Source organism: Suncus etruscus, chromosome 17 (assembly GCF_024139225.1).
Source record: "Suncus etruscus isolate mSunEtr1 chromosome 17, mSunEtr1.pri.cur, whole genome shotgun sequence".
Classification (NCBI taxonomy): Eukaryota; Metazoa; Chordata; class Mammalia; order Eulipotyphla; family Soricidae; genus Suncus; species Suncus etruscus.
This window is the reverse complement of record NC_064864.1, coordinates 965,852-979,329: the sequence shown is the minus strand read 5'-3', so window position 1 is coordinate 979,329 and position 13,478 is coordinate 965,852. Positions and strand designations below refer to the sequence as shown.

Sequence of the window (13,478 nt, the reverse complement as noted above, 5' to 3'; positions counted from 1 at the left end):
CGCTCAGGGGTTACTCCTGGCTATGTGCTCAGAAGTTGCTCCTGGCTTCTTGGGGGACCATATGGGACGCCGGGGGATCGAACCGAGGTCCGTCCTAGGCTAGCGCAGGCAAGGCAGGCACCTTACCTCCAGCGCCACCGCCCGGCCCCTACCCTCAGCTTTTAATGTTTTTAGTTTATTTTTTACCACACCCAGTGGCACTCAGGGGTTGCTCCTGAGAAATCAGTCGCTCCTGGCAGGCTCAGGGGACCTTATGGGATGCTGGGAATCAAACCCAGGTCTGTTCCGCGTTGGCCATGAGCTATCACTCCAGCCCAAATTTTTTTTGTTTTGGTTTTTTGTTTTGGTTTTTGGGCCATACCTGGTTCCTCCTGGCTCTGCACTCAGAAATCGCTCCTGGCTTGGGGGACCATATGGGTCACCGGGTGATCGAACCATGGTCCATCCTAAGTTAGCTCATCCAAGGCAAACGCCCTACCTCTTGTGCCATCGCACGGCCGAATTTTTTGTTTTTAATTTATTTCTAGTCTTGGGTTTGGGGGCCACACCTGTTATTGGGGCACAGGGCATTCTCTTGACTTGGATCACTCCTGCCAGGGGTCAAGTGACCCCTATGGGGTGCCAGGGACCAAATCTGTCTTGGCTTTTTGCAAGGCTAGTCCTTTAATTAACACTTCCCTTAAAGCATTTGCTACCTCACTCCTGCTCCCTGGAGTACTGCTGGGGTGACGGTGGGTGCGGTTGGGGGTGGGACCTCCCTGGGAGGTGTGGCCAGGAGGTGGCCTCGGGCCAGAGTTTGGGGCCTGTCACTGCAGTGGAAGGGCGCCAGGCAGGGCTTTAACCTGCTCCTCCTCAGGTGCTGATTTAGGCTTTTCCCCCTCTGAAGATCTTTTAGATCAGCATTTTCTTTTAGAGCAGCATTTGGCTGCACCTCTGTCCTCACACGCCTTAGGCTCCTGTTTGCCTTCATGGGAACACAGGCCTGGCAACGCACACCCGGAGGCGCCTTGGTCTTGTCCAAGCAAAGGCTGGACTTAGGTGGAGACTGTTCCTGAGAAATCCTATTTGCACAATGGCAGGAACCACTTCAGTCACATTCTTGGCCTCAGTGTCCCCATCTGCAAAACGGGATCCATGGACCAGACCTCCTTAAGGACACTGTAGGCCGGAGGTGGGGGGAGGGGACTGTCCCTCTGCCTCAGTGATCCCAGCACTGGTGCCTTCTTGTCTTGGTGGTTGTTTGCCTATAAGGACAGACTGAAGTTTTATTTCTTTTCAATTGTATGTCTTTGGGGTTCGTTTTTTTTTTGGCGGGGGGCAGGCCGCACACCCCCAACTGTGCTCAGGTCTTACTCCTGACTCTGCACTCAGGGATAGCTCCTGGCAGGGCTCAGGGGACCATATGGGATGCCAGGGATCAAACCCAGCATCCTGTATGCAAGACAAACGCCCTCCCCACTATGTGACGTAAATTGAGGCCTTTGAAATAGTTCCTATTACTATTGCTTGTGCTCAGGCCTGACATTCTGGTGCCTGCCCAGAAGCCTGAATCGCTTCATAGCTCTCCCCCCCTCTCCTCCTCGTGTTTCAGGGCATCTTGGTCACCTGGACAAAGGGCTTTAAGGCGACAGACTGTGTGGGACATGATGTGGCGACCCTGTTGAGAGATGCAATTAAAAGGAGAGAGGTAACTGCTGAGAGAATATTTCTAGAATCTTTTCTAATTTATGGGAGGGGGGATTGGTTATAGAAATCATAGATGCTTGAAAACCAAAGGCCAGGCGGTCTCACTTATGTGTGGTATGTGGAGTAATGGGGGAAGGGGACATAGGTGGTATGGGGTGGGGACTAAATACCTAGATTGTTCTGGACCTCTCATGATAGATGTGAGGACAAGGAACGGAAGAAAGGTGGGGAGAGGTGGTCGGGAGATGGCAGGGGCTGGCAGGCTCTGTAAAAATAAGGTGTCTGTAATGTATATTTATTTTGTATTTTTCAATTTGGGGGCGTTTGGGCCACACCCAGCAGTGCTCAGGGGTTATGCCTGGCTCTGTGCTTAGAAATCACCCCTGGCAGGCTCATGGGATCATATGGGATGCCAGGAATCGAACCAGGTTCCATCCTGGGCCGACAGCATGCGAGGCAAACACACTCTGGCCGCTCCCCTTGTCTTTTGTCCATTACAGAAACGCGCCTGTGGGCTTCCGAGAGCGGGTGGGCTGTCCCGTGCCTCAGATCTGCTCCCTTCATGAAAGGAGGCATCTGGTCTGTAAGGGGACATCGAAGAGGCTCAGGAGAAGATACTATAGTACATCCCAGACATTCTGGTCCCGTTTTCAGTCTGAGACCGAAGCGCACGGATGCAGCCCAGGCAGAGCCGTCCCTCTCCTAAATTTGCTCTTTCTTTCCAAAGGAATTCGACCTGGACGTGGTGGCCGTGGTCAACGACACCGTGGGCACCATGATGACTTGCGCTTACGAGGAGCCCACCTGTGAGATGGGGCTCATTGTGGGTGAGTCCCAAGGTCTGTCTGGCCTCATTGGGGACAGCTGTGTATCCGCCCCTTTCCTGGGACCTCAGATCAGCAGTTCCATCCTTGCAGGGTGTGTGTGCTCATCCGTCCGTGTGTCTGTCCACGCTGTCCCTCCCTCCAGAGCTTCATCCTGGACTGGGGCTGCCGGTCTCTTCCTCTGGCGCTCCTCCTCAACCCCAGAGCCAACAACTTGCAGCCCAGACACTCCTCAGGCTGGTGGCCAGGCTGTCAGTGTGGGGAACCGATCCGGACAAGAACCCACTCTCTGGGGCTTCCCTGGAGAGATTCTGGGTGATCATTGCAGGACCCTGAGGCTGGGCGTTTTCTCCCCACCCTGGAAAGGGCCTGGGTGGTTGTTGGCTCCATCTTGCCTGGACAGGCCTCAGCCATTAAGTGGATCACAGTGGGGTTCTCTTGATTTTGTGGGTTCTTCTCCCACAGTCTAAACAAGCTGGAGAGTGGCTGGGGACTGTGCCTGGAGAGCACATCTCCCTGAAACTTGTAAAAAATGGTTTTGTCTATTGTTTCTATTTTATTTGTTGTAGGGAGGGATGTGTGTGCGTGTGTGACACAACAGTGCTCAGAAGTCGCTCCTGGTGTGTGTGTGTGTGTGTGTGTGTGTGTGTGTGTGTGTGTGTGTGTGTCACACAGCAGTGCTCAGAAGTCGCTCCTGGCAGGCTGGGGGACTATATGGGATGCTGGGATTCGAACCAGGGTCTGTCCTGTGTTGGTTACTGCTGTGCTATGGCTCTGACCCTTTGTTGTAGTTTTATTGGTTTTATTTTTTTGTTTGTTTGTTTTTTGGGGGGCCATACCTGGTGATACTCAGGGGTTACACCTGGCCTTGCACTCAGAAATCACTCCTGGCTTGGGGCCCATATGGAACGCACATGCAAGGCAAATGCCCTACTGCTTGCGCCACTGCTCCAGACCCATTTTTTGTTTTTATTTTGGTTTTGGGGCCACATTCACTGTACTCAGAGGTTACTCCTGACCCTGTGTCCCAGGATCACTTGGGGGACTAATCACTTGGGGGATCTCAGGGATCAAACCTGGGTTAGCTGCATGCAAAGTAATTGCCCTCCCAGCTGTACTATAGCTCCAGCCCTGAAGCTTGCTTTTCAGATGGGGAGTAAACCATTCCTCCACTCCGATAGAGCACCCAGTGTGAGAGGATTGTGGGGAAAGCCTCTCTGTTTCTCAGCCAGCATCTGTTCACCCTGCCGGGACCTGGAGCTTCGAGAGGTGCTGCTGGAATCCTCTGTTGGCTACCTGGATTACTGGGGTCTGGCCTGGGCACGCTGCTTCTGTTTTGTTCAATCCCACGCCACTCCTGTGAGGATATGAAAACACTGGGCAGCAACCCCACGTTTGGCGAGGGCGTGGCTCGGGGCCCTTTGTTTCCTGTGCAAAGCTGCTGTCTCCACCCAGCCCTACCCTTTGCTCTCCAAAGAGCTTAGGTGTAAGTACTGAGCCACAGTGACACAGCACTTTCGCCAGTGACACAGCACAATCCTCCGCAGCCCCTGACCCACAAAACCCCCTCCAAGGTCACTCCCTCGGTCCACCTCTGCTCAAAACTTCTGGGGGTGGGGCTGACTCAGAAGCTTTTTTTTTTCTTCTTTTTTTTTTTTTGGTTTTTGGGCCCCACCTGGTGGCACTCAGGGGTTACTCCTGGCTCTATGCTCAGAAATCACACCTGGCAGCCTGAGGGAACCATATGGGATGCTGGGAATCGAACCTGGGTCCGTCCAGGGTCAGCCAAGTGCAAGGCACACACCTTAACATTGTGTCTCTCCAGCTCCCTCATTTTTGTTTGTTTGTTTTTTGTTTCATTTGTTTGTTTGTTTTGGGGCCACAACCGGTGACATTCGGGGATTATTCTTGGCTCTGTGGTCAGAAATTGCTCCTGCCAGGCTCAAGGAACCATCTGGGATGCTGGGGATAGGGAGAGAACCTGAGTCAGCTGTGTGCAAGGCAAACTCCCCACCCTACCCGATGTGCTATCATTTTGGCCCCCAGAGCTTTTTCTTTCTTTTTTTTTTGTTTTCTTTTTGTTTTTGGGTCACCCCCGGCAGTGCTCAGGGGTTACTCCTGGCTGTCTGCTCAGAAATAGCTCCTGGCAGGCACGGGGGACCTTATGGGACACCGGGATTCGAACCAACCACCTTTGGTCCTGGATCGGCTGCTTGCAAGGCAAACGCCGCTGTGCTATCTCTCCGGGCCCGAGCTTTTTCTTTCTTGGCTCCACCTGTTATCTCCGGACTCTCTTCTCTCTCTCCATGGTTCACTTTGGATGAAAGGAAGTTAAGAAAGTTAGAAAGATGGGTGTGAAGGACACTTTGGTTGCTTGGCTTTGCCATTTTCAGGGACCCCAGTTTGGATGTTTTTGCCAGGCACACTACAGGGAGACTTTCTGAATGTTTCTCTCAAGGACTGTGCTTGGCCCTTTCATGAGCAAGAATACGGACAGGTGTCTCTGGGTCCTTGGGGTGCGGGGTGCTGCTGCAGTCATCTGCTCTGACCCTGGTTGATCACGGGTTCAAGGCTCCTAGGATTCTCCCATCACGGGTGTGCGTGCAGGGTGAGGGTGAACCCAAGGAGATGCTGTTTTTTCCCAGAGAATTGTCACGTTTTCAGGAGGTATCAGAGTGGAGACTAGAAAGCCACTTGTGTTCTTTACTTTGTTTGGAGGATGCCCCTGGCAGGACATGGGCTGCTCTCACATTGCTCGAAAGCAGTGTTTGGGAGGTCGTATGGTATTGGGGTTCCAGTCCAGTCCAGATCTCTTGGGCGTGAGTTCATGTTCTGCAGCCCCATGAGGCCTCTCTCCAGCCCTTGAAGTGTTTAGGACACTGTTCTGTCCCCCATCAGGGCCTTCGTTTTGGGACACTGAGGATAGGGGTGGGGCAGGCAATGTCGTCCTCATCTGGACTGTGGCCTGATAGTGGCCTGACTGTGGTTCCTAGTTCGTGTGTGTGTGTGTGTGTGTGTGTGTGTGTGTGTGTGTGTGTCTTTATTTGTGGAGAGAATGAGGGAATCCCTCAACTTCTACCTACCATTGACATGGCATCGCTTGGTTATTAGACAAGTTTTAGCTAAATATAAACACCTGTATTTATATTCAGTTGGTGTCTTTTTTTTTTTTTTTTTGGGTGTGTGGGTCACACACGGTGGTGCTCGGGCTACTTCTGGCTCTGTGCTCAAAAATTTCCCCTGGCAGACTCGGTGGACAATGTGGGATGCCTGGGTTCGAACTGGGGTCTGTCTGGGGTTGGCCACGTGCAAGGCAAACACCCTATTGCTGTGCTGTTGCTCCGGCCCCCAAGTATTGGTGTCTTAACAATGAAGCAAAGTAATCAGATGATCTCTGGGTGGTTGAACTTGGCCTTTTATATTTATTTCAACAGGTCCTTGTAAAACACGGACAGAGCAAGTGAACTGATGGCTCGGTTCTCTTCAGAAATATTCCATGTGTCTGTGACATCTCGGCCTCCTTCCCCAGGGAAGTGGCCTGACTTTCTCTCCCCCTGCTCCTCGACTCTTGCAGGCACTGGCAGCAATGCCTGCTACATGGAAGAAATGAAGAACATCGAGATGGTGGAAGGGGATGAAGGGAAGATGTGCATCAACATGGAGTGGGGCGCCTTTGGGGACAACGGGAGCCTGGACGACATCAGGACCATCTTTGACCAAATGGTGGACGAATTTTCTCTGAATGCTGGGAAACAGAGGTGATTTTGCTGAGGAGGGGACCTTGAGAGGGAAGCGTGGGCCACAGTCCTGCCTTTCAAAATGGGAGCAGCAGGGCTGGAGCAATAGCTCAGCTCGACTCAAACCTTGACACCCATTATGGGCTGTCTGAGCACCACCAGGAATGATTCCTGAGTGCAGAGTCAGGAGTAACCCTTGACTGTCGCTGGGTCTGGCCCTAACTCCAAAATAAATAAATAGGGGCTGGAGAGATGGCACAGTGGTAGGGCATTTGCCTTGCATGGGCCGACCTGGGAAGGACCTGGTTCCGTCCCCAGCATCCCATCTAGTTCCCCAGCCTGCTAGGGGCTATTTCTGAGTGCAGAGCCAGGAGTAACTCCTAAGTGCTGCTGGATGTGGTCCTACCCCCAAATAAAAGATAAAACTTCTTGGGGCCAGCGCGGTGGCGCTAGAGGTAAGGTGCCTGCTCTGCCTGCTCTAGCCTCCCCTGGCATCCCGTATGGTCCCCCAAGCCAGGAGCGACTTTTGAGCGCATAGCCAGGAGGAACCCCTGAGTGTCACCGGGTGTGGCCCAAAAACCAAAAAAAAAGGATAAAACTTCTTGCAAAATCAGCATGTTTCCGTGCAGTGAGGGAGAGAGTAGGACCAGCCTTTGCCAATGGGCACTGGGAGGGCGGGCTCATTCTTCCCCTGGGACAACCTCGAGCGCCATCTGATGGCCTTTAGGGGTTCCGCAGCTCATTTTTTGGGGGCTGCCCCAGGCATGGTTCTTGGCCACTCTTTCCTGCAGACATCAATGCCTCCTTGCCTCCCCAGGGATTCCAGGACTAGAATGAGTAATGCTGTGCTCTGAGAGCAGAAAGGAGCTGCCCTGGTTTCCCCAGACACAAAGCTGTTCTCTCTCTCTCTGTCTTGGCCTTCTTCAAGAGCCACCTCTTCTAGTTCTCAGCCCGAGTCTTTCTTTGGATCAGTTTATATTTTGTTTGTTTGTTTGCTTGTTTGGGGGCCACACCCAGTTATATTCAGGGATTACTCCTAGCTCTGCGCTCAGAAATCGCTCCTGGCAGGCTGGGGGACCATATGGGGTATAGCATTAAATAATTAACGATGGTGGTGGATGGTGAAGGATAGATGGATTTTTCTCTGCCACCCCAGGCCACGTGGCTCCGCAATCCCCACTCAGCTGGCGGGTCCCAGGTTTAGGTGAACGGCGGAATCAGACTCATCCAGAGACAGGCATCAGGAAGCATCAACTTTATTCATGCCCTATCCACCACATGTGTGGCCTAGATCATAACCTTTTAAGCATCAGTCATTCTTAGCTAGCCCTGCATCTTAACTCCTTTCAGCCATCTTCCTTTTGACCTCCATGCTGGCCAAAGACCAAAAGGAGAGGACTAATCCCCTGGGTCAAAGGCTTTATCTACCTTTTCCAAGACCCCTCCCAGGAATGGGCGGGGTCTTGCAGGTAAGGTCAAGTTCCCTAGGAAGAAAGGAGGGATGAGGCTTCCATGGGGCACTGGGGATTGAACCGTGGTCTGTCCTAGGTCAGTCACATGCAAGGCAAATGCCCTACCACTGTGTCAGGTGGAGGATGGGAAGCTGGAGTCAAACCTGGGTTGACAGAGTGCAAGGCGAACACCCTCCCGGCTCTTCTATCTCTCTGACTGTCCGTTTGAGTGCAGTAAAGGGTTTTGCCTCTGATCCTGGGAGGTGGAACATTACACCATCTGTCAAAGACCCGCCACTTGGCCTCAGTGGGGGCACAGGGCTGGGCGAAGGGCCAGAGAGGTGCCAGGCTCTAAGAACCAGAACCTTTAGCATCTCCTCTCCTCTCAGGTTTGAGAAAATGATCAGCGGAATGTACCTGGGCGAGATCGTCCGCAACATCCTGATCGACTTCACCAAGAAGGGCTTCCTCTTCCGGGGCCAGATCTCTGAGCCCCTGAAGACCTGGGGCATCTTCCAGACCAAGTTTCTCTCACAGATCGAGAGGTGAGTTTCAGGGCGGCCTCTGCAGGAGCAGAAGGGAAGAAGACTGTGGACCCCTGGAGTCATTGGACCCCTTTTCTGCATCTTATTTTCTGACTCTGCAGCAGACCCTAAACTTTTACAAATCAGGGCTTCTATTATTTTATTACATTTTTCTTTTGTTGTTGTTTGGGGCCACACCCAGCAGTGCTCTGGGCTTACTCCTGGCTCTGCACTCATGAATCACTCCTGTCAGTGTTTGGGGGACCATACGGGATACCGGGGACTGGTGGAACCCAGGCCACCTGCATGCACGGCAAGCATCCTACCTGATTTGCAAACACTGGTTACTGGGACATTATTTTGATTTGCAAGTTATGCTCCACTTCTGTTAAGGTTGTGTGACAGATATTTGCGTTGAAAACTCCTTTGGTCCTCAGAACTCAGAGGTGCTGGCATCAGCCTTCCCACAACAGGCACTGCTTCTCCTCTGCCCCATCACTATCCCCACCCCCTATTTCCTTCTGTGGAGCAAATACTGTCTTTGTCAGCCAATAGACAAGGTAGAAAAGTGCCTGGCACATACCACCTCATTTAAAAAATATATCATTATTTTATTTTTAAATTTTTGGTTTTGGATCCATATCTGGCGATGCTCAGGGATTACTCCTGGCTCTACACTGAGGAATTATTCCTGGTGGTACTTGGGGGCGTGGGGACTAAATGGTATGCCAGGGATCCAACACGAGTCAGCTGCATGCAAGCACCTTACCTGCTGTACTACCACTCGGACCCCACACCTTCTTGTATCTAGAACAGAACAGCATCTGATGTTGGGTGATGTCTATACTCCAGGGAACATACTTGAGCACATATGATCAGAATAAAGGGATCCTTCTGCTGGGGGGCAGTGGGGCACACGCTGCTGAAGTGGCAAGAAGTTGGCACAATTGTCCAGAGGATACTTGGTAGTTATGTCAAAAGGCCCTTTGACCTGGAAATGCATCAGAAAGAAACATTCAGGAGTTACAGGTTTGTCCACTAGACAGTGGAGCTCGTCCCATCAGACAGAGGAGCATCCACTTTTCCCCATCCCTCAACAGGGTATGGGGTGCCCTCTGGGAGGGTCTCTGGGTGCTGATTCTTTCTCTGAGCTCACAGAAGGTGGTAGCGAGGTGCTTGGAGTTTCAGAGGAAGGAAAAAGTTAAAATGAGAAAATGAGGGGCCAGAGAGATAGCAAAGCGGTAGGGCATTTGCTTTATGCAACTGACCCAGGATGGACCCGGTTTCTATCCCTGGCATCTCATATGATCCCCTCGAGCCTGCCAGGAATGACTTCTCAGTGCAGAGCCAGGAGTAACCCCTGAGAGTAGCTGGGTGTGTGGTCCATTAAAAACATAAACAATGAGAAAGGAGGCTGGAGAGATAGCTCAGCAGTAGGGCATTTGCCTTGCATGCAGATGGATGGTGGTTTGAATGTTGGCATCCCACATGGTCCCCGAGCCTGCCAGGAGTGTTTTCTGAGCACAGAGCCAGGAATAGCCCCTGAGCACCTCCAGGTGTGACCCCAAAACAAAACAAAACAAAAAAATACCGAGAAAATTAAGGATAAGCTTATTCATTTAGAATAGACGTTTAATGGTTTCTAGTAAAAATTGACTGGAAGAGGGGCCGGGCGGTGGCGCTGGAGGTAAGGTGCCTGCCTTACCTGCGCTAGCCTAGGAGACGGACCGCGGTTCGATCCCCCGGCGTCCCATATGGTCCCCCAAGCCAGGAGCGACTTCTGAGTGCATAGCCAGGAGTAACCCCTGAGCGTTACCGGGTGTGGCCCAAAAACAAAAAAAAAAAAAAAAAAAAAAAAAAAAAAATTGACTGGAAGAAGAAAATAGCAAAATATCAGTGGCATTTTCTTCAGTGTTAGGATCTGGACTGTTTCCATTTTCCAGCATAGAATTTTTCTAAATTTACCCTATTTCGCTGCAATTTAACATCTAATATTATGAGATGGTTTTAAAAATGTTTTTCATATATTTAACTAAGCACCATGATTACAAACGTATTTGTAGTTGGGTTTCAGTTATAAAAAAGAGAACACCCCCTTTCACCAGTGCAGCCTTTCCACCACCAGTGCCCCCCATCACCCTCCTCCCCCACCCCTGCCTGTCTTCAAGACAGGCATTCTACTTTTCTCACTCATTGACATTTTTATGATAGTTTTCAGTGTAGTTATGTCTCTAACTGAACTCACAGCTCTTTGTGGTGAGCGTACATGGTGAACCGGTCCTTCCAGCCCTCTTCTCTGGGAATTATTTCAATAATGTTTTTTATTGTCTTAAAACCCATAGATGAGTGAGACTATTCTGTGTCTCTCTCTCCCTCTGACTTATTTCACTCAGCATAATAGATTCCATGTACATCCATGTATAGGAAAATGTCATGACTTCATCTCTTCTGACGGCTGCATAATATTCCATTGTGTATATGTACCACAGTTTCTTTAGCCTTTCATCTGCTATGGGATCTGGGTTGTTTCCAGATTCTGGCTATTGTCAATAGCACTGCAATGAATAGGTGTGAGGAAGGGATTTTTGAATTGTATTTTTGTGTTCCGAGGGTCTATCCCTCGGAGTGGCATAGCTGCTGGATCATATGGAACTCAATGTCCAGGAATTTCTATTGTTTTCCAGAAAGGCTGGAAGGATGATATTTTTGTTTGTTTGTTTGTTTTTGGGGTTTTTTGGGGGGAGGTCACACCCGGCAGCGTTCAGGGCTTACTCCTGGCTCTATGCTCAGAAATCGCCCCTGGCAGGCTCGGGGGACCATATGGGATGCCAGAATTTGAACCACCATCCTTCTGCATGCAAGGCCAAACGCCTTACCTCCATACTATCTCTCCGGCCCCGAGATGATTATTTTTATGTATGTATGTATGTATGTATGTATGTATGTATGTATTTATTTATTTATTTATTTATTGTTTTTTGGGCCACACCCAGCGACGCTCAGGGGTACTCCTGGCTATGCGCTCAGAAGTCGCCCTTGGCTTGGGGGACCACATGGGACGCCGGGGGATCGAACCACGGTCCGTTCTAGGCTAGCGCTGGCAAGGCAGACACCTTACCTCTAGTGCCACCGCACTGGCCCCGAGATGATTATTTTTAAACTGCTAATTTATACTTCATTTTGTGGGAGCCACACCCAGTTCTGCTTGGACTCTCTCTTTAACTGTGGGCACTGCAGCTCACTCCTGGCAACCATGTGGTACTTCGTTCGAGTCCCACTCCGCACCTCTCATGCCACGCAGGTGCCAGGGCTCAGCTGGGGTAAAAAAAACCTTCCGGCCTCGCAGATATTTTGTGCAAGAATAAAAAGTCAAGCATTGTCCCCTTGATGCATCTGACAGTGCTGGAGTAGGGAGCGGCATATCCCTTGCATGAGAGGAGAGTCCCTGACCTCTTTCTTCTTCCCACAGTGACCGGCTGGCGCTGCGCCAGGTCCGGGCCATCCTGCAGCAGCTGGGCCTCAACAGCACGTGCGACGACAGCATCCTGGTGAAGATGGTGTGCGGGGTGGTGTCCCGGCGTGCCGCGCAGCTCTGCGGGGCTGGCGTGGCCGCCGTGGTGGACAAGATCCGGGAGAACCGGGGCCTGGACCGGCTCAACGTGACGGTCGGCGTGGACGGGACCCTCTACAAGCTGCATCCGCAGTAAGCCTGGCTTCCGTTGCTGGGGACCTTGGGGGGAAATTACCTTCCTCTTCCTCCTCTTCTGCTTCCTCTTTCTCTTCCTCCTCCTCTTCCTCTTCCTCCTCTCCTCTTTCTATTCCTCTTCCTTCTCTTCCTCCTCCTCTTCTTTTTCCTCTTCTCCTTTTCCTCTTCCTTCTCTTTCTCCTCCTTCTCTCTTTTTCCTTTCTCTTCTCTCCTCTTCTTCCTCCTCCTTCTTCCTCCTCTTCCTCTTTCTCCTCTTCTTTCTCTTCCTTCTCCTCTTCTTCCTCTTCCTCCTCCTCCTCCACGTCCTCCTCCTCCTCCTCCTCCTCTTCCCATGAGAGTGCAGCCATCTCTTCTGGGCTGCTCACCTTCCCCTGCCTCTCTTGCAGCTTCTCCCGGATCATGTGCCAGACGGTGAAGGAGCTCTCACCACAGTGCTCCGTGTCCTTCCTCCTGTCCGAAGATGGCAGCGGCAAGGGCGCTGCCCTCATCACGGCCGTGGGTGTCCGGCTCCGGGATGAAGTGAGCAGCTGAGGTCCCAGGTCCCTGCCACCGCCACCGCCCTTCCAGTGTGACCCCACACCCAGCCAGCCATGCTGGAGTGGAGTGGAGGGTGGGGGGCTGCCGGCGCCTGAGCCCACCACCCCGCCAAAGGTGGTGGGAGAAAACACACACACACAAAACACAACACACAACACACAACCCGACTTCACGGCGCCTAACCTTAGGGTACAGAGCTGGAGCACGTGCTCTTGATAACCACCTGGCCTGCCCCACGACTGCATGGTTTGATTTCCAACTGGTCGTCCGGTCCCCTCCGTGTGTGACGTGTAGGCCTCCCTCCCCACCCATCCACCCATCGTTCTAATTTATGCATTCGTCCAGCAGCGGGTGGGGGTCGGCCCACCAGGAAAAGCCCCACCCTCATCCTGACAGGCCTTACTGGGCCCCCCACCCCGCCACCCGTCCTGTGGACGCATCTCGTTGTGACGTGGAAGAATCACCAGCACACACTGCCGGGACCCTTTCCTGGGGACGAGCCAGTACCCACGGCTGTCTCTGGCGCGCCCAGGTCCCCCTGGGGGGTGCGGTGTGGGGACAGGTCAGCGCGCCACCCTTCCAGTTGTGTGTCCGTGGAGCTGGTTCGAGCCCCACCCGACTCCCTGCCCCCCTGCGTGTACGATGTCGCCTTCCGTCTGCTCCGTGGGGAGGTGGGTGGCCCCTCGGGCACATGTCGCTTCTGTTTGGAATCAAAGGAATCGGCCCACACAGCCCCTCATCGGAATTCCCTTTCGCTTTTGTGAGCCCCGTTGTATGACCCAGTAAACTTTGTACCAAACAAAGTTTGGCCCGTGTGATGCTTGTGGGGACAAGACAGGCATGACCCAAGCACAGAGGTTTGGTTTGGCCTGTGCACGGGTGAGAGTTGGGTTTGCTTAGGATTGGGGGCCAAGCTTTTCTCAGCCTTGGCAAGCCTGGACATTCCCTAGGTCCCCTCTCCAGCCCCCTGCCTTCATTGTGTCTCGGACCCTGCACACCTTTTTATTTATTTT

At 52.2% G+C, this 13,478-nt stretch overlaps 1 protein-coding gene across 1 annotated transcript in view; it reads left to right on the top strand.

Annotated features, from left to right (window-relative positions):
- Positions 1–13,268, top strand: part of HK1 (hexokinase 1) — a 65,472-nt gene extending 52,204 nt beyond the window's left edge. The window contains exons 13-18 of the mRNA XM_049790483.1: positions 1,592–1,687; positions 2,414–2,513; positions 6,085–6,268; positions 8,088–8,243; positions 11,692–11,925; positions 12,315–13,268. Of these exons, the coding sequence (XP_049646440.1) occupies positions 1,592–1,687; positions 2,414–2,513; positions 6,085–6,268; positions 8,088–8,243; positions 11,692–11,925; positions 12,315–12,459 (915 nt within the window). The 3' untranslated portion in view covers positions 12,460–13,268. The remainder of the gene's footprint in view (positions 1–1,591; positions 1,688–2,413; positions 2,514–6,084; positions 6,269–8,087; positions 8,244–11,691; positions 11,926–12,314) is intronic.
- The last annotated feature ends 210 nt before the right edge of the window (positions 13,269–13,478 follow it).